This window comes from Trachemys scripta, chromosome 13 (genome assembly GCF_013100865.1).
Source record: "Trachemys scripta elegans isolate TJP31775 chromosome 13, CAS_Tse_1.0, whole genome shotgun sequence".
Classification (NCBI taxonomy): domain Eukaryota; kingdom Metazoa; phylum Chordata; order Testudines; family Emydidae; genus Trachemys; species Trachemys scripta.
In genome coordinates this window covers 4,237,329-4,257,299 of record NC_048310.1, presented here as the reverse complement: position 1 = coordinate 4,257,299, position 19,971 = coordinate 4,237,329, and the positions used below count along the sequence as shown (strand labels likewise).

At 59.4% G+C, this 19,971-nt stretch overlaps 1 protein-coding gene across 1 annotated transcript; it reads left to right on the top strand.

The window, feature by feature from the left end:
* The first annotated feature begins 143 nt into the window (after positions 1–143).
* Positions 144–18,535, top strand: LOC117886869 (AFG3-like protein 1). Its single transcript, XM_034788962.1, has 17 exons — positions 144–317; positions 1,085–1,172; positions 2,454–2,522; positions 2,969–3,075; positions 5,211–5,360; positions 6,737–6,805; positions 7,186–7,310; positions 7,403–7,673; positions 8,610–8,747; positions 9,271–9,424; positions 9,822–9,929; positions 10,848–10,973; positions 12,112–12,222; positions 13,454–13,569; positions 14,070–14,270; positions 14,394–14,588; positions 14,856–18,535. Exons 1-17 carry the CDS (start codon positions 204–206, stop codon positions 15,060–15,062), a joined length of 2,349 nt encoding a protein of 782 aa, XP_034644853.1. The 5' UTR covers positions 144–203; the 3' UTR covers positions 15,063–18,535.
* Positions 18,536–19,971: the final 1,436 nt, after the last annotated feature.

Sequence of the window (19,971 nt, the reverse complement as noted above, 5' to 3'; positions counted from 1 at the left end):
CAGCCGTGGGCAGCCCGGAACCAAAGGCCCCAGCGCTCGTTCCTACCCGGAATGTCTCGCTGGGACCCCGGCGGCGCCTTTCCTGTCCCGCCCCTAGGCGTCAGGTGCTTCCGCCCAGGACGAGGGGCAAGGCGCATGTGCATACAGACTTCGCGGGCGTGAACTCTGCGCATGCGCGTCAGGGCGCGACGGAGCCGTGGGGAATGGCTCATCGGCTCGCGTCGGGGACTCTGGTGCCGCCTCTCGCTGCCCTATGGCGAGGGGGCTGCCGGACGCACACACCGGCTGGACTCAGGGGCCTGGCACCGATCCGGCAGGTAAGCGGTGACTGTTTCTTTTCCGGCATTGTCGTAAAATGTACGGCTCCGTATGCCACTACAAGGGGGCAAACCGTCGCCCTGATGACGTCACCGGCGCGCGCGGGACGCGGTGATGACGTCCCTATGGCTGGAGATAAGCGCTGGTCAGGGGGCGTGGTCGGGTTGTTAGGACGAGGCTGCCCCTGCCTTGGCCGGGGTGGGAGGAGCGCACAGCCGTGAAGGCCCCGCCCCTTGCGCCCTCTGCCCCGCCCCCTCCCCCCCGCGGTGCTCTGAGGGGCGGGGCCAGGCCGTTTCCTGCTCACCCTCCCATGATGCTCCGAGTTCTCCAGCTGCCCACGGAGCCGCCCAGGGTTGGTGCCCCTCACAGCCCGCGCTGGCTCCATGGACACCAGGCCCGTCCTCTGCCGCCCCAGCCTGGCTGCCCGGGCACTGAGGCAGAGGCCTAGCTCGGCGCCAAGTCTCCCGGGCCCTGCCCGAGCCGGCACCTGGGGGCTAAGTCGGGGTCCAGCTGAGGAGCTCTGTGCGCAGGACTGGGGAGGCAGGGCCGAGGTTGCTTTGTGCCTCCTGGCGTGCTGGGTCTGCAGGGCTCCTCCTGTCAATTAGAGCAGCCCCAGAGCTGCTCTAGGTTACGCGTGGGCTGCCTGCGGTCCTAGAAGGTAATTGGAGCCCAGTAGTGCTCTGATCATTCTAAGGGTGCCTGGCCCCCGAGAGCCAGTTCAGTCCTGTGTCAGCGGTGTACATGAGACTACTCTTTACTGTTCTAGTGGCTCAAGGGGATCCGCACCCTGCAGCAGGACTATCCAGGGAGCATAGCATCCGCTTGGCAATGGCTCTGCTCAAAACCACCCAAAGGTATGCGTCTTCAGCAAGGCTACTTGTAGGGCCTTTTGCTTCTACTAGCTTTCTTGGTGTAGCTGTGGTTGGCAGAGGGATATAGACGTTAAACAAGAGGGGCACGAATGCAGGCCCTGGGTGAAAGGGGCTTGGGAATGGATTGCAGAACACCCCTGCGCACAGAGGGTGGGCTGCTGCTGCAGGGCTAAAACAATGGGGAACAGAGATCTGTTTGAACTCCTTGGGGCAGGGATCGATTTTTTGTTCTGTGTTTGTACGTCGTCTGGCACCACGGGGTCCTGGGCCGTGACTGGGGCTCCCAGGAGCTACCATAATACATCTAATAATGTACATCACTTGGTAGACCCTGGGCCCATTAATAATAATAATTTGCTCCTAGTGATGTTAAAGGGATGTCATCAGCTTAAAAATCACACTTCTGTTTAAGGGTGGGGTTTTTAATGTGTGTTTCGGGTAACAGCTGAGGTTCATGTGGCTATAAATCCAGACAAATTGGCAGGGAGACTTGGGCAGGGCCCAAACCTCACTGTAACACTTTCTGCAACTGCCTAGATTCAAGCTGCTCATGGCCCTTTGATAAGTGTTGTGTTGCAGGGCTCTCGCCCGCTGCCCTGATTTATATCCCCACAGAATCACCTTAGGCAGATTCAGTCCACCTCAGGAAGTCCGAGTTAAAACCTGAATGTTGGGGCACCTTTTCTCCAGAACTCCTCTTTGCAGTGGGATAGGAGAAGGTAACCGATGTGAGCTGAGCGAGTTCCTCTTCTGGCTTAGTCTGCATTCCAGGCTTTGAGCCAGAGACTGGGGGGATCCACCCTAGAGATCAGGGTATGTTTGTCTGTAGACTTTCAAAGAGTGCTATGCAAGGCATTCCTCTACGCAGGGACCTTCCCTCTACAGAGGCAGCAACATACTAGCTAGCAGGTGTTTCTTCCTTCCCTTAGATCGATCTGTCCAAGTTAGATCCCAGAAGCAGAGATCTGTCTTGGCCAATGCTGTTTGGTAAATAAATGTAAAGCTACATGCTCTAATAATATCTGGTATTAACTATTGTAACCTCCTTCTCTCCAGTCTTGTAGATACTAATCTGCCCCCTGCGGTCCGTACAAAAGGCTGTCATCAAAATCATTTCCCCATACCTTTTGGTTTTGGTTTAGCATCTTCCTGGTTTGCCCAGAATCTTTCCCCTATAAACAGAGGGGACTCTTTGACTGCACAGTGTCAATCCAGTGTCACTGTACCTTTAAATAACCAAAACACAATCACTTTCTCTCTAAGGCTTTGAGAAATATTTTAAGAAGAATGGAAAAAGTCCCGGCCGAGCAGAGGATGCTCACCAGACTAAAGGTAAACAGTACCAAATCCTCCAGGGCTGGTCCTTAGGTTTTATAAAGATGCTCAGGAGTGGGAGAGTGTTAGTGAGGGGGTGGATAGCGATTGCTACAGTGTGCATGTTTGTGTCTAAAATACCCCCATGACCATGAGTCAGTACGTTTCCCCACCACCACCACTATGAGAATTCAACCCTTGTCATGACACCCAACTCTCTCTGCTCTTCTAGTCCTGCCCACCTCAATTCAGATCTGTAAAATCCCCGTTGCGCTGTAGGATTCTGAGTACAATTGGCTTTATCTTGCTTTCCCTGTCTACCTCTTTTTAAATATTTTTTAATTAGACCTTCCAAACAGGGCTGGCTTATTTAATAAACAGGCTGGCTGTTCGGCGTGTGAATGGGGAAATTGGGCTCTCTTCAAAGCCAATTGTCTGTCTTAATGCACCTTTCTTTTCCCTAGGCCTCCCTGATCCAAAAGATCTCGGTCATGGGGGAAATGGCGGAGGAGGTGGCGGCAAGAGAGGAGGAAAGAAGGAGGATTCTGGGTGGTGGAGGCGCGTGTGGAAGGTCTGTAGCTCTGTTATAGGGGCAGTGATAGTTAAGGTTCCAGAAGGATTATGTCCCTTTGTTCATTCTGAAAATCAGTCTCAGTCCTCACAGGTTCATCACCCTGTCTCTGCAGGGCAGACTGAATTGTCTGGAAAGTCGCCCGTAAATCTCTTTATGAGTTTAGTAGTTCACGTGGCTCCCTGTTTGCAGTGTAAAACTGCTGTCTGGCTCTTCCTTCAGATCACTCCAGCTTAATGTTCACTGCAGTCACTCGCCGTAATCTTCGGTTTGGATCCTGTGTCAGAAATGTTTCTGTTTGTGCCCCAGCAGCCGCCCTGGGAATACAAAATCGTTCGCAAGCCGCGGATATAATATTCCACAGCAAAGCCCATACAGGGCTGCAGCGGCGCGCCGGCTTTCTGAGACTTGCAAGGCTCCAGCAGTCTTCGTGTGCCCACCCGCACAAGTTGTCTGGGGCACCAAGCTGCTAGCCATGCAGAGAGAATGTGTTCCCCCGTGCAGTGTGTGCTTGCTCCAGGTGGGTCAGCACCAAGGGGATGTGAAGGAGCTGTGAGCCAGCCCTCCCCCCTCCCCCCCCCCAGACAATACCTACAGCATAGGGTGGTCTCCCCGGCAAGTGCAGAGGATCGCCTGGTGCGAGGGGTGGAGGGCACGTGGCTGGGATGTTCCATTGCCCGGCTAACTCAGTGGGCCTTGCTGGCAGCAAAAGGCAGGGCAGCCTCTGAGGGTTAGGAGGGTACATGGGTCCCCTTGTCTGTCCCGCACTGCGCTCAGCGCCAGCTCAGGGAAGAATTGGGCCAGCGGTGCTCAGCACGTAAAGGCTTTCCTGCCCATCAGACTCCCTGCTCCTTGTGTTGGTTTGGTTTTTAAAAACTAGACAATTCCTATACGCAAACTTAATTAACTCAGGGTTAAGGAAACTGAAATGCCATATAACCCTTACGTACCATGCCTACCTATAGCATTGCCACGAAAATACCCAAGCACTGAAGAGACAGGAAATGAGCGATGCCAGGAAATGCGACCTTGGCTAAGGACAATATCCATGTGAAATCTCTACAAATGCCAGGGAGAACCTTAGTGCTGGCTCACAGCCCAGACTCAAAAGTGTGGGACATCTGGATTGCAAAAGTCTGTTAGCCTGTCCTGTAGGGCAGGGCAAAGGTGGTGGTTGGAATGTGTAGGGTGAACTTTCCCCTCAGGATAGTGGTGAATTGATAAAATATTTATATGAATGATCTGAACTGGTCATTTCCTGTCGGTAATACGTGGGTATTTTAATGACAGTGCTGTAGTTAGATAAGTGACATAAGTCACGAATTGCATCAGCTTTCTTATTTCCGAGTCATTGGGGTTTCTTGTGAGGATTACAAACCCTTTTGCTTTTTGCCAAAAGTAACTACAAACGCTGCAGAATTTCTCTGTTGGAAGGCGCTCTGCTTGCCAGGATCTAGGGATAGTTTTTCTTTCGGGATTAACATTAGCTCTGTGAGGGGGTGGGGCAAGGGCCTACCTTGGAAGGGAGGCATGAATAAGCCACGTGACACACAGGTGGCTGCGGGCTGAATGCAGCCCAGAGCCAGAGGTGTGGCTAGTGAAGACTGTGTGTTCCTCCTTGGTCCGAGTGGCCAAGGCATGCTGGGGCCTGTACTCGGCAGGCCACACCTCCACGTTCGAGGTGCAGATGGTTGGCGTTTGGTTGGGCAGCATGACAGATCAGTGCCCAGGCTCTCAGCGGGCTGCCAGCATGTCCCTTCTCAGGCAGAGTCTGGGGGCCCAGGCCCAGCTGCACACGTGCAGGTACTGACTCCAGTCTGACGCACTAGGCTCCCGCTCTACATGTGAGCGCTCCGTGTAGACACAGGCGCCGCGCTCGGAGCTCAGGGTGGGGCTGCGGCACAGATGCACTGGCTGTTTCTTCGCAATTGGAGCAGTCCTGCACCCCTTTCAAACCCGCCGTGCCAGCAGCCTGCCCGGAATCGTTCAGTAGCACTGTAGGGCTGGCCGGCAGGGCAGGGGGCAGCAAGGAACTGGCGGTTGCTCCCAGGCTAATTCTGAATGTTGGATGTTTATTTCCCGGTTGGAATCAGGCTGCTGACTTGTAGCATTCTTTTCCTTTCCTCCCACCCCAGGGAGAGTTCCCCTGGGATGACAAGAACTTCTGCTACCTGGTTGTCACGGGGGCAGGCGCTGCCGTGGGATTCCTCTATTTTTTTTGGCGAGATCCTGGCAGAGAAATCAACTGGAAGCATTTTGTCCATTACTACTTGGCTAGAGGATTGGTGAGGAAATGTCGTCTGTGTCTGTGTGCGAGAGAATGGCTCTCTCCTGGCTCATTGTGCACGTTTTCCCCATTTGTCCACTTGTGACTAGCATGGCGCTTGGGTTACCAAGTTGCCTCTGAATCCTGTTGACTCTGGGCTGGGGGAGACCACCCCCAGAGGGCCTCTGGAAAGCAGGGACTATTCGGGCACCATTCGGAGGCTGGAGTCGAGGCAGCTTCTGTTTTGATCAGGGAGAGCCCCGTTATCAGAGCATGGGCACCCCCATTCCTCACTCCCTGCCAATTGTTCCCAGAGGACTGGGTGTTACACATCAACTGATCCTGTGCGAGAGCTCCCACACGAGCCCTGGGCTGCCCTTTACCTCTAGCTTCACAGCAGAAGCATGTGACTTGCAAGGCCTTGTGTGCCTTGTGCCAACTGCCTTGAAATCCTGGGCAAGGTCCCTGGGTTCTGCAGCCTCTGGTGGAAGTTCTGCAGATGCTTCATATCCCCGGAGGGGAGGGAGGTATTGAGTTAATAATGAAGTCCGTGCCAGAGCCTCTGTTGTTTTATTCTGACTTTGTCTATTTTATGCTGTCTCCAAAATTTCAGTTTTCAGTGTGGCACAAGTTGCCATCCTTAGGTTTCAGAGTTAACACCTCATTAATAACGGGGTGGTTTGTACTTCCGAGCCGTTGTTTTAGGCTTTCTGCAGACTCAGGCAGGCCTCTCTGTGTCCATTTATGCTTGGTTTATGTTGTCCAGCATTTCACCACAACTATGAGGTCTAGAAGGGTGCAGTGTCTCTGTGTGTCTGTCTAAGGAAGCAGAGATTCTGGAGCTCACTTCTCCCATCCATGTGGTTGGGGGCTGGCTCGCCAGGCCGGGGCTGGACTGTGTGGTTGGGGGCTGGCTCGCCAGGCCGGGGCTGGGCTGTGCGGTCGGGGGCTGGCTCGCCGGGCCGGGGCTGTGTGGTTGGGGGCTGGCTCGCCGGGCCGGGGCTGGGCTGTGTGGTTGGGGGCTGGCTCGCTGGGCCGGGGCTGGGCTGTGTGGTCGGGGGCTGGCTCGCCGGGCCAGGGCTGTGTGGTTGGGGGCTGGCTCGCTGGGCTGGGGCTGGGCTGTGCATTAGGGGGCTGGCTCACGGGGCTGGGGCTGGGGCTGGGCTGTGCGGTCGGGGGCTGGCTCGCCAGGCCGGGGCTGGCTCTTGCAGAGAGAGATGGGGGCTGCCTCCCAAAGTGGCCTTTTTGTACTACACCTGGAGAGGCCCGTGCTGAACAGCCTGCTGTCCTCTACTGAATGCCTCCCGTTAGCACCAGCCTCCCTGAGAATGCAGATTGCTCGTCTTCTAGTGAGGGGCTGTACCCATCGCCTGTCTGCCTGTCTGTCTGTCTTAGGTGGACCGTCTGGAAGTGGTGAACAAACAGTTTGTGCGCGTGGTCCTCGTGCCGAGTGTGAGCTCAGAGGTAATGGGATTGTTGCCTAGTCATGGGGGAGGAGGGGTCTTGGCACACAAACAGAACTGGGGGAGGAAAGGGAAGCCCCCAGGCAAGCATGCCCCATACTGAGCCCCACGGCACAAGCCGGGCTGCTGGGGCCACGCTGGAGGCAGCGCACGCTCTGCGAATTGCTGTGGTGCCGGGGGGGGTCGAAGGGTCTCTGATGCAGCTGCCCTGTGACATAGCTCCGTGTGCGTGCTGGGGCAGCATGTGTGTGTGGCAGGCAGGGGGCAGCGCTTGGTCCTGCTGGTGGCTTGTTGGGCCCAGCCGGGGATCCTGCCCACGGGTGGGGGGCGGAGGCCGATGCAGCGACTGACTGGCTCTGGGTCTGTCCCTGGTCCCTGCAGAGGTACGTCTGGTTTAACATCGGCAGCGTCGACACGTTTGAACGGAACCTGGAGAGCGCCCAGCTGGAGCTGGGAATGGAAGGCTCCCAGCAGGTGGCAGTGATTTACACCAGGGAGAGTGACGGGTGAGTGCCAGCGGGGGGAGCGGCCGGCTGCGTGTGCTCTGCTGCACCATTGCCGCCCTGTGACGCTGGCTTGTGCTTCTCCCCACTCCCAGCACATTCCTCATGAGCATGGTGCCCATTCTGCTGCTGGTTGGCTTCCTTCTGTTCATTCTGAGACGCGGGCCAATGCGAGCCGGGCGCAGAGGACGAGGGGGCGGGCTCTTCAGCGTTGGCGAGACGACGGCCAAGATCCTGAAAGACAACATTGACGTGCAGTTCCGAGACGTGGCCGGCTGCGAGGAAGCCAAGCTGGAGATCATGGAGTTCGTGAACTTCCTGAAGAACCCCAAACAATACCAAGACCTGGGCGCCAAGATCCCAAAGGTGCCATCTCAGAGGGAGGGGTGGCTGGGACCCTCTGCGGAGCAGTTGGAGCGCTGTCCTGGGCAGTTTGGAGCGCTGTCCTCTGAGCAGTCCAGGTCCCTGAGCGGAGCTTTGTGACTAACGGAGAAAAGAGCGAGGAAAGGTGGGCCCAGCGACCAGCAGAGGGCAGCTCGCCCAGACCTGTGCTGTGTCCCAGGCCTGAGCCGTGCTGAGCAAGTAACTCAGCCTACCAGACGGGTTCCCTTGCTGCAGACAGTGGGGCATGGTGCAGAGAGGGGTGCTGTGTGCACGGCACCGCAGGGGGCGCGGACGCTTTCACACTGTGCAGCGGGGACGCTCATGTTACAAGCTGTCCGGATTCCAGCGCTACGCAGTGCCTCTGGCCACTTGCGCATTTAGTCACTTCTCTTCTCCCCCCCCCCCATGTATGTTAGTTACCATGGGGACGATGATGTCATTGGTGTGGGCAGGGCTTAGAGGCAGCTGTAAGTGCTGGTGAATGTGATATTTTGAGTTGGAGGAGGCACCAGGGTGTGCGCAGTGCAAGGCATGGGGTGTGTCCCCCCCTACATGGGGAAGGGGAGGTGTAGCAGGCGCCTGTGCACACACGTACACCCAGACTGCCTCGCTAATGCCGCGGTTCCCCTCGGGCCCTGTGGCTCGGCACTGTCTGGTGATACTGGAGCCCTGTGTGCTGGCAGTGCTGGACTCTCCCGACACGCTGCCAGGCTCTGTCCCTGTCCTGCGGGCCAGGCCTGCTATGAAAGTGATTGTAGTGGAGGCTGCTGGGAGGGACCCAGTCCCCAGACATGCCCCGAGCCACCGGGTGACAGGGCGCTTGGAGCAGCCTTGCCGGCGTTGCTGGCAGCAGGTTTCTGACAGTCAGCCCTGCCAATGGCCCCACGCTAGTGCTGGTCTCCGTTGTCCCTGCTGCAGGGTGCTGTGCTCACGGGCCCGCCGGGCACCGGGAAAACCCTCCTGGCCAAAGCGACAGCGGGAGAAGCCAACGTTCCCTTCATCACGGTGAACGGCTCGGAGTTCCTGGAGATGTTTGTGGGCGTGGGGCCCGCCCGGGTAAGTCCGCGGCAGCAAGGCTCATGAGGGCTCCCCAGAATGTTGTGCCTCTGGGGGGGGCGCGAGTCCCTTCTGGGGTGGTCATCTCTGGTGCTGGAGCTAGACGGGGGTGGCTCCTAGCTGCCACGAGAGCCTGGGGAGCAGTGGGTCTCCCGGGTGGTGGGCGGGACAGGCGGGGAGCCGGGCTCCAGATTCTCTTCCAGTACTGGCTCGTGTGAGCCCCCTCAGCTCGTTGGTGCTGCATGCACTGCACAGGCTGCTGGGCTGGGGCTGGGGCAGGTCTCTGCAGGCCCTGCCTGGAGCCCCTGGGAGGGGTTAGTCTGGTGCTGTTGTCTTCCTCCCATCTCAGCCCTGGTGGGAGTGTCCCAGACCAGTCACTCCTTCTCTGGGGACAATGGTGCTGAGAGGATGACTGGCTCTGCAGTCCCCTGCTGAGTCCCGTCCCTGCAGAAGGGCAGTGGCCAGTGGGGGCCTGTCCGGAGCCTTGGAACCCCTGCGGACCCATTGTGTGTGGCTGTTTCAGGTTCGGGACATGTTTGCCTTGGCCCGCAAACATGCCCCCTGCATCCTGTTCATCGATGAGATCGACGCCGTCGGCCGGAAGCGGGGCCAGGGGAACTTCGGGGGGCAGAGCGAGCAGGAGAACACCCTGAACCAGCTGCTGGTCGAAATGGACGGTGAGTGAGCAGAGAATCCTAGAATCTCAGGATTGGAAGAGGCCACAGGGGGTATCTAGTCCAACCCCCTGCTCCAAGCAGGACCAACCCCAACTAAAGCAGCCTGCGGCAGGGCATCGGGGCGCTCCTTAGAAACTCGGGTGCCGGGTGCTCCCAGGCACGCCAGGGCGAGGGGTGCTGCACGGCTGCTCAGAGCCTGGGTAGTGGCTTATGCTCAAAGCTAGTGAAAGCAGAAGGTCTGGCTTGAGCAGTGGAATCTGTCTGGCCTTCTGGGCCCACACAGCGAAACAGCTGTGAGCCCCTCAGAGTCTGCTGGGAAGTCCAGGCCCTCCCAGTCTCCTGTGCATTCCCCCGCCCCCCCGCCGTTACCTGTGTGACCTCCTCCCACTCTGTTTAGGGTTCAACTCCAGCGTCAACGTGGTGGTGCTCGCAGGAACAAATCGCCCAGACATTCTGGACCCTGCGCTGCTGAGACCGGGGCGCTTTGACCGTCAGATTTACGTCGGTAATGCCTGCCACACCTAACCCTGGCAGATTCTGCGCTCCTCCCTTGCTCCTCAGCCTAGACTTGATCATTAGCGGTAGAGAAAAGAATGTCCTGCCCTACCGCTGCTAACGCGGCCTTAGGAAAGCCAGGGACCGGCGGCTGAGCCAGTGAGTGTGGGGTGGGGAGATCCGGTGCCTCGCCTGGCGTAGGGAGCCTGCTGTCCCGGGGAGCAAATTGAATTTCCCCCAGCTTGGCTGGAAGTTGCAGAATCATCTGGCCTCTGTGTAAACATGGAGTTCCATGATAGTTGCAAGGAGTGGGGGAGCCCAGCGGGGGTTAATGAAGCGGGCAGGGCTGGAAGCAAGACCAGCCCGGCCCCTGTGGTGGGGTGTGAGAGACCCCAGTGCCAAAGGTGGTCATTAGCGACACTGGTGCCACCTTGGCTCATACGCTGCACGGGTCTCTGGACAGCGGCTTGTGGGACTGGCTGCTCTAGCTGCCCTCGGGCAGCTGCTGTTGTAAACAGGCCTTTGCCCCTAGGCAGCCCAGCCTGGCAAGTGGCACTGGGGGCGTTCAAGTCCCCCAGCCGTTTCTGAGTGATCCTGGCTGTGTGCTGTCGCTGTGGGGCTGTTATGCAGCTGCTGCATTCCCCGTCCGTGGGGGTCTCTGCAGCGATCGCGGCACGTTGTGCGACGGGAGGTGCTCTGGATACAGGCATCGCTGTCATTGCAGGGAAACGGACACTTCCAGGCGGTTGATTGTAAATAAAGATGGCTGTGAGCGTTCTCTCCAGTAACAACCTGGGGCAGAAAAGGCCCCTGATCTAGTGAGTCCAGTGTGGCCAGGAGAAGACGTCCCTGTGGAGAGCTTGTTTGGCAGTAGGAGCCCTGCGTTATTCATTTCTGAAACAGCCTCTCTGACTCTGTTCCTGCCCAGGTCCGCCTGATATCAAAGGCAGAGCATCCATCTTTAAGGTCCACCTCCGGCCCCTGAAACTGGAGGAAAGCCTCAGCAGAGATGCCCTGGCTAGGAAATTGGCTGCATGGACTCCGGGATTCACTGGTGTGTGGCAGGGAAATACCAAGCGGGAGGAGGCGTGGGGGAGGGAGCTGTAGCAATTGGCTGCGCTGCTGTGAAACAGCTCGGGGGTGGGAGGACAGATGCCAAGAGGCTCTGGAAGTACCTAGCTGTGAGCCCCCTGCCGTTATGGACAGGTCCGGAAATGATAATGAGCTGCACAGTAAATATTCACTGCAGCCTTCCAGCCCCTGCAGGGTTCACTGGAGTCGCTGCTTTCCTCTCCGTCTCTGCTGCAGAGGGCTGAGTTAGCACGTCAGCGTGCCGCCCCTGTGGCGGAAGGCAGCCAGGCCTCGCCCTGCTCTGCAGGACGGCAGAGGGATCCCAGTGCTGCCCCACGTTCTCTCGGTCTTTGTCCCGTTTCGGCTGTGAATGGGACCGTCCCCACTCACTGGTCCTTCCCCAGCGGGGTGTGACCTGTGCACACAGGCGGGAACGAGAAAGCTGCGGTGCTGCTAGGCCAGAGGTCTTGCCTCTGCTATTCCTGAGCTGTGTTCATACGCACCACTCTGTACAGAGCACCCCCCTCTGGATGCTCGAGGGAGGGCAGATGTCAGCAGCTCTTAACTGCAGGGCATGGGAAGATCACTGGCTGGGGTCAGGAAAGAAGCCCCTTCCCCAGGAATAGCACTGTGCAGTCAGGTGCGCTTTGTGGGGGTTCCACCTTTCTTGGTGCCCTGGGATTGGAGCCGGGATACCTCAGCAGAGGGCCTTGGTCTGCCTGGCGGGTCCTGCTGCTGGAATTGTGCTGGGAGGGCGGCGGGAGCCTGTTAGCCTGGCGGGGGAGTGCAGCCCTGCAGGCGCCAGCGAGGCGGGTGACTGAGGAGTCCAGCGCCCTCTCTCTGAGGGGACTTGTGGTACAGCAGGGGATTCCGCCAAGTCCCATGTTCCGAGTGCCTCCTGTGCCCAGGAGCCCAAGCGCTGCACCGGCACCGGGTTCACTGCTCGACACCCAGAGCCCGCAGCCTGGGGGCCGCTGGTCAGCTCCTTTGGCGCCCCGTGCCGCAGAGGTAGCGCTCGCCCTGCTGGCCGTGGCTGGGGCGCGCTCAAACTGCCTTGGCTGGTCCGGGCTCTTGGCATGTGCATGGGGACTAGGCTGATGGTGTGGCCCTCCTGTCCATAGGTGCTGACATCTCCAACGTCTGCAATGAGGCTGCCTTGATTGCCGCTCGCCACTTGAAGCCCTCTGTCGCCGAGAAGCACTTTGAGCAGGCCATCGAGAGAGTCATCGGGGGTGAGGCCAGCGCGGAGCTCTGCTGGGGGGCGCGGCTGCAGGGGGTTCTGGGAACCACGCAGGGCGTGGCTGGCGGCTGCAGTTTGCTTTGGCCCCGCGCACGGCCCAGCCTGCTCGGCTGCTCGAGCACAGACTGACAGAAGGCTCAGGGCTCCGGCCGAGGCTGCCGGACGATGCGCTAGGCAGCGTGGGGTTCTCCAGGTTCACCTGCTGGTCGGGCCCTGCTCCCAGCTGAGGGGAAGGAAGAGTCTTGGGGAGACGCCCAGGCACTTCTCCTAGGGGCGGTTACTGTGGGGGAGCCGCCTCTGGGGCTGTCAGGAAGGCGACTCTGTGTCCCCTGTACTCGGCTTAGGGGTGATGGGGCCCCCTCCCCTGCACACAGCCTAGGAGCTAAGCTGCCCACACTCCTGCTAGCCTGAGAACGCAATGGGTGGGTCCCTGCAGGGCGAGGGGAGCGGCTGCAGAGCTCCCCTGGCGTGGCCCGAAGAGCCACGTGCTCTCTGGGGAGTCTCAGCCAAGCGGCTGCAGCTGCTGGAGGAGGCGGAGGAGCTGGAATGAAAAGCACCGCGTTTCCCCAGGGGATGGAAAGTAGCAGGGCTGCTGAGCCGTGTGCAAACCCCAGTGCTGCCCCCCTAGCCCGCTAACGGTCGTGCAGCTCTTGGGCCTGCAGCGGCTTGGAGCAGGGATTCCAGCCATCCTGATGGGTTCGTCTCGCTCCGCTCCAGAGCTTGGCCCAGCCCCGCCCCGCAGAAGAGGTGTTTGTGAGAACTAACGTTCCAGGTCCCTTCCTGTGCTCCTCATCTTCCCATCCTCCCACGCGGCCGGGGGCGTCCAGGCATTCCTTGTCTCCCTCCTGCGGCCCCTCCAATCAGCACAGCATCAGCTTACCTCCCCGGCAGTGCTGTGAGCTCCTAACCCCTGAGCTTGTGTTCTAGAAACCCACCGCACGGACTGGGCAGCTCCCATGGCCAGGCACATCCCTCTAGGGGGCCAATACCTCCCCCGAGCCTAAAGAGCAGGCTGGGCCTTGGGAATCGCCCCTAGCCGGCGAGCCAAGGCCCCAGGTGCTGTTCCTGGCTCGGAAAGGAGGGGAGTGGGGTTCTCCCTGCTGGGTGTTGTGGACACCGCTGGGTTTGTTTCACTGGGGCAGGGGGGCTTTCTGGCTCCCACTACGGGGTCCAGTACCTCGGCTCCCCATGAGTGCCACTGACTCTCCCGAACCTGTGTCCAGGTCTCGAGAAGAAGACCCAGGTTCTGCAGCCGAACGAGAGGACCACAGTGGCCTATCACGAAGCTGGGCATGCTGTGGTGGGATGGTTCCTGGAGCACGCTGATCCCCTGCTGAAGGTTTGTGTCTCGTCTGCTCCCCCTTCCCAGGGGCAGCCTGACGGGACTTTCCCATTGCTCTGGCCCTGAGCCTTCACAACATGTCCTCCCCAAGCGTGACTGGCGAGGGGCTCGGGTCAGGATGAGGAGCCCGCAGCGGCGGGGGGCTCTGTTGGCTGGATTATACCCTCGGGGCCAAACAGCCGTGGAGGCTGTTGAACATTTCTGTTTCGGTTGTACCTCAAGCCACCCTGCCCTGGAGGAGAGCACCCCTGGGTGCTGGGCACCACACAGGCAGCGTTCCGGGCCCCTCCCTTGCCCTGACTGTCTGCCGGGCTGCTCTGCAAAGAGCATGCTCGCGCTCAGGCCCCGTTCTGGCCAGCTCTGGCGTCTCCGGATAAGAGCCGAGCCCCAGGGGTGCTCCCAGCATGCTGACCAACATTCCTCTCGCAGGAAGATTCTAGAATCCGGGAGCCGTGGCGGAGGGGCCGGTCTGTCACCAGGTGTCTCGTGTCTTGCAGGTGTCGATCATCCCCAGGGGCAAGGGGCTGGGCTACGCGCAGTACCTGCCCAAGGAGCAGTACCTGTACACCAAGGAGCAGCTGTTCGATCGCATGTGCATGATGCTGGGTGGCAGGGTAGCTGAGCAGCTGTTCTTTGGGCGCATCACCACGGGCGCTCAGGACGACTTGAAGAAGGTGACACAGAGCGCCTACGCCCAGGTAATGCCAGAGCAAGGAGCATGTGGCTGGCACCGGGCTGCCAGGTGTCTCTGCCCGGGGGATGGGAACGGCTCAGCTCGTCCCCTGGGAGCTAGCCAGCTTAGCGGGGCTGCTCTCTTCCAGATCGTGCAGTTTGGGATGAGTGACAAGCTGGGCCAGGTCTCCTTCGACTTCCTGTGGCAGGGTGAGCCGCTCACAGAGAAACCATACAGCGAGGCGACGGCCCAGCTGATAGATGAGGAGGTCCGAAGCCTCATCAACTCTGCATATGAAAGAACCCGGGAGCTACTGACGCGGTGTCACGACCAGGTGGAGAAAGTACGTGAACGGGCCCTGGTCCATGCCCCAGCAGGAGCCAACCCAGGGGCCTCTGGTGGCCCAGTTGCACTATCAGCAGCTGGATGGTTAGCTCCTCCCACACTGGCATGGGACACCCGGCTGGGAGGGGAGAGGAAGAGACGGGTCTGTCTGTCACCCTGACGCACAGCATGCTGGAGCATTTGCCTGTGTGCGACGTGCGGCAGGGAACGTGCAGAGGCTGGAGGGCTGAGGAATCGGGCTGTGATGATTTTATTTTCCCCACAGGTAGGAAAGCGTCTCTTGGAGAAAGAAGTGCTGGAGAAAGCGGACATGGTTGAATTGCTGGGCCCCAGGCCCTTTGCAGAGAAATCCACCTATGAAGCGTTTGTAGAGGGCACCGGGAGCTTGGACGAAGACACCTCCCTCCCAGAGGGCTTGAAGGACTGGAACTGCGAGAGAGATGAGGAGAGAGCGCAGGAGAGCACCTCCTAGCAGTGAGAGCCAGCTGGGGAGGACGGTGCTCGAGCCGCTGGGTGGGCGCCGGTCCCCAGGGGCCCTTTCTGTGTGCGTCTCCCGGTGGTAATGCCGACACCGGACAGAGCCGTCCAGGAGGCCGGAGCAGGGGCAAGGCTAAGTCTGTAAATAGGAACAGCAGGCAAGGCCCCTGCTCTGCCCTGGGAGGGCTGGTGCACTGGCTTTCCCTCTGAAAGCTGCAGGTCCCGCCCTCTCCTCTCCCCAGTACCAGCCTCGGGCCTGGCTGGCTGACACAAGGGCTCCAGCCGCACCCGGTCACGACAAGTGCCTGTTCCTACTGGCGGGTACAGCAGCTGCTTTCCTAGTGCTCGTGGACCAGTCTCCATGGGCCTGTTCAGTCTGTGCAGGGTGGATGGGGCGTGCTCCTGCCAGCATCCACCTCTCCCCAGCAGCTGTCCCAAAGCCAGGAGGGTGCTGGAGGGACTCCCCAGCCACGGGGCGGAGGCTGGGAGCCCAAGCAAGCAGCAGAGTGAGCTCTCCTCTGACTAGTGACTCTGTCCAGGATGCGGTTACCCTAGTGCTACCACAGCATCCTCCCCGACTGTAACGCCCTACCCAGCACAGCCAGCCCGGCAGGAAGGGGGACAAGGATCCCAGGCCATGTCCCACAGCTCCCTGGAGCGTGAAAAGAGCCAATGCCAAAGCTTTTCCCGTCCTCTCCAGCAGAGGGGAGGGTGCGCAGACGGGGAAGATCCTCCCCTGCGAGTTCCTGTCCTCAGGCCCTTCAGTGAAGTCCTGCTTTGCCCTCGGCTCCCTGTGCATAGCAGTGTCTGAGCGAGGACAGCGGTCTAGGAGACGAGGCAGAACCAGTCCAAAGAGCCCTTCAGAGCAGCGTCCGTGTGCACCTGGTAGAAAGAGCCGGCCTGTGGGCAGTCCCTGCAGCGCTACACTGGGAAATGCCCCCCCTTCGCCCGAGGCAACGGGCGCTGGGGAGCCGAGAGCGTGGTGGAAATGGGCTAACAAAACGGTGCTAATGAAGTGACGCTGCCGTGGGCTTTGCCCCCTGGCCTGGCTGGTCCGCCCGGTCGGACGTTAGCAGGAGTCACTCTGGCCCTGTAGGACTCATTGAGTCGTGGGGCACTGTGGGGTGCTGGTAGCCGGAAGCTCCCCCAGCTCTGACCCCTGTTCTGGGGGGTGCGAGTTCCTTGGGGCCTGGCAGTGGGTCTCTTGGCCTGGGGTGTCTTTATGGCACCTCTAGCCGTGTATCAAAGCAGAGTCGCTGTTGGCCCGGCTGTGTCCTGGGTTAGCTCCTCTCTCCGGGCAGGGTGTTCCTAGCTCAGGCCGATGGGGGCGGGGAGGAAAGGAAGGCCTCGCTTCTAAAAGCTGAGGCGTGGATTCCTTCCTTGCATCGAGCCTGTGCCCTGCCCTTGCCTTGTGCCCAGGGCGAGGGGTTCGCCTGCCTTGCGGGCACCCTCGTTCCATGGCCTGGCTGTGGCACTGCTCTGCTTTGCGTTTGGGCCCCGTGCAGCATCCCGGCAAAGGGCGTTTCTCTGTGCCCAGCCCTCTGCCCATGGGCTCCCGAGTGAGCAGCATTCATGCTGCAGGGGCTGTGAGGGGAGGGGCATCTGCAGCAAACCCAGCCCACCCCCCAGTGCAGTTCAGAAGGTGACGTTTCAGTGATGGGAGGAAGCTTTGCAAATAGCCTGTGCCCCCGGCAGGCTGAGCTTCCCTAGCTCCCGTGCCTGACGCTGGGGTCGTGCCCCGCTCCTGCCTCGCCAGCCCCTTGACTGACCGATTGCAGCACCTCCGCTGCTGGAGGAGCCCGCTCCAGCCCGGCCGCTGGATGGCCAACGTGCTGCCTTCGAAGTGCCTTCCTCTGCAGCCATGGGTGTTTGGGCTTTGGAGTCCCTTTACTCCTGTTTCACTAAGGCAAATGCAGACAGCATAACCCCCGCTCTGTTACACTGACATCCCCCTCTGCCTGGTCTAGTCACTTCCCCTGGCCGCAGGGGGGTCAAGCTCAGCTGGTCACCCCTGGGAGCATGTTCCAGCCTTCTTGGGCTTAGGAATTGCAGGCTGTATTCTCCAGCACCCACTGTCTGGGGGCAGAGCTGGGCACATCTCTGTGGGGGGTGGAGGGGAGCACTGAGTCTCAGAGCCCTGGTCAGCGGACTGGGGCTGGTGCTATGGGGCTAAAACTACCAGTCTAGATGTGCCAGGCTCTGAAACCCACCGCCTGGCCTAGCAGACATGCCCTGCTGGGGCTGGGCGCCTGTTACGGCTCAGATGCAGTACGAAGCACCTGCTGAATTTCCTCTGCAGTAGTGAGGCTGCCACGCCAGCTGCTGTGCAGCCAGGAACCTGTCCTCCCTTCTCTGGAGCGTTGGCCTGTTACAGCAAGAACCCCGCGCAAGTGGAGGCAATGACTTGATCTGGACAGCTATGAAGAGTGCTTTGCGTGCTCCCCCTGTGGCTGCCGCTTGCCCAAGACTGGGACTTCACTAGCCAGCCCGGGCTGCGCTGCCTCGGAGTGTTTGTGACTCGTGACACCTGGAGAGCGCCAGACGGCTCATTCCTCCAAATGCCGCAGACGCATGGTTTGGCTCAGCTGGGCCCTCTCGGAAGCGTTCAGCGTTTGTTTCACCCCGACGGCTGTGCTCTCCTGGCTAAGCAGCTACTGTCAAATCTGTTTCCACCCCTTGTCTGCTAGCTGGCCTCTGCGCTTCTCTGCCGCTTCCACAGCACAAGAAGCTGGTACCCTGCAGCTCTCCTCTGACTAGTGCCTGTGGAAAAGGCCCTGGCTTACTCAGCAGAGCCGCCCACTGTCTGTTCGACGTCGGATCTGCTGCCTGGGGTGAGAAAAGCATTTACTGCCTTTGACTCCCGCTGGACCAGGACCACATTGTCCTTCCTCGGTGCTGGGCACGAAATTCAGTCTGTTACGCCACTGGAAGCAGCAGGCCTGTGCCAATGGCACAAAGGACATAATGTGAAGGCAGGGGAATTACATGACTGGTGGTAATGGACCCTGGCGACCCTTCATTCCTGTGGCTGCTGAAGGGAAGAATCTTGCTTGATGTTCAGATCCCAGGCTGAGTTTGGGGCACTGGCAGTTAGACAAATCAGGCCCTCTGATCGGGGCTCCCCACCCATAAACACGAGCCCCTCGGATGGAATCCCTCTGTGACATCCCCACCCCACTGCGGCTGTCCTGCCTGCCTTTCCAGCAGTGCCACTCAGGTAGGGAGCAAGGAGGGAGGGAGACGATGGAGCTGATGCTATTAGTATTTATAATGTATTTCCTCTCACGTGGTGGAGCTGGCGTAGCAGTGTGTGCTTGGGAGGGGGAAGGCAGTGCGAAGGAACTAGCCTTGTCTCCGGCGATCCAGCCCCCCTTTACCACTGCGCTGGGCTCAACTTGATAACGGTGGAGTTGTGATTTCTAATGCAGGGTGCCAAATAAACCATATCCCACTGTGTGGTGAGGGGTCGTTCCCTGTGTCGGCGCTTTCCTTTCTGCCACAGCCAGGGGTGCTTGTCTTAACCCCAAGCACGTGTGACTAGCCCAACGGCTGCAGGTGATGAGTCCAGCTGGTCCCAGTGCAGTATTGGAGCTGAGGCCCGGGAATACCAAGGTCTGCAGGGCAAACTCCCTCCTGCCCCACCTCTGGCCAGTGCTTTAACCCTCTGCATGAGTTGCCCAGCTTAGGCATCAGATCCCATGTCTGCCCTGGTGAGAGTTCATGGTTCTTGTTGAGGGACCTGCCTGCGGCCTGCAACAGCCACTGCTGATGGCTCAAAGGAGCATTGTCCCTGGGGAGAGGCTCTGAGGGGACTGACCCTCCTTGCTGTGCTGTTTGCTAGGCCAGAGCAGAGGGGTTGGGGAGATGGCCCTGCTCACCTGTTAACGCTGGGATGTCCCATTCTAACGAATGATCCGTGGTCCGTGATGAACATGACTAAAGAACAGCCAGGAGTTGATGCCAGCTCTGGGCTGAGCGACACAGTGGTTGAGCGTTGAAAGCCTTCCCGCCCGTCCCCCCTTCCCCTGGGGCAGGAGCATGGCCCAGCAGCTGTGCTTTTCGGATCGTGCCCTTCTGCACACGAGCCCCCGTCTACTTCAGGTGTGCACAGCTGGGTGCTGAGCGAGGTGGGGGACCAAGGAAACCACTGGACACGCCCTGCTGGGCAGGTGGGGATACGTTTTTTTAACAGTACAGAAAGCTGCTACACAACCAATGAAAAGTACAGGACAAGGGCAGAACAGCTCCACAGCTGGCGGGTGCAGTGCGTGTGTCCTGGATGCCTGGAGCTGCCTCCAGACTTAGATTAAAACCAGCCAAGTCCTTATTGTGCCCTGCTGGCATCACAACCTAACTGCTCTTTTACTCTGGTGGCCAGGCAGCTCGGTGCCGGAGCTCCAGGGAGGAGTTTAAACAGCTCCTGCGCTGCGTGGGAGATGGTTTTTAAGGAATCCCTCCCTTGCAAGCCCCTGCATACATCAGAGTTGGAGCCGCCCTTTTCCAGGGGGCTGCTGGCACTTGTATAACTAACAGGTAGGACACTGGAATAGCAACAGCACCCATCTGAATGACAGCTGCAACCCAGCCCAAACCGCCACACTGGGCTCTGGAAGCAGGGAATTTATTTTGGAAGCTGCTGCCAAAGCCCCTAGTGGCTCGTGTCAGCCGAAGCCTAGCTGCACTCCAGCTGGCCTGATTTACATGACAATCAGGAGCAGCTCAACTGTCAGGCCATGAAATTCAGGGTGCAGCCCAGAGAACGGCCTGCTGGAACCCCCTCTCCGTGCTGCGTCTGAATTTCAGTGCAAGAGCCCAGCTGGGCTCAACGGGGCAGAAACGAGAGCTGGGGTTCTTCCCACCCCAGAGATCTGGCTCAGACTTTTCCAGCTTTGGTAGAGGAGAGA

Excerpts from the sequence above, each read along its gene's own strand:
- LOC117886869 (XM_034788962.1), top strand. The coding sequence starts at position 204 with ATGGCTCATCGGCTCGCGTCGGGGACTCTGGTGCCGCCTCTCGCTGCC. Across the intron at positions 8,748-9,270 it reads TGGGCGTGGGGCCCGCCCGG|GTTCGGGACATGTTTGCCTT; the intron begins GTAAGTCCGCGG and ends TGGCTGTTTCAG. Across the intron at positions 14,271-14,393 it reads CACAGAGCGCCTACGCCCAG|ATCGTGCAGTTTGGGATGAG; the intron begins GTAATGCCAGAG and ends GCTCTCTTCCAG.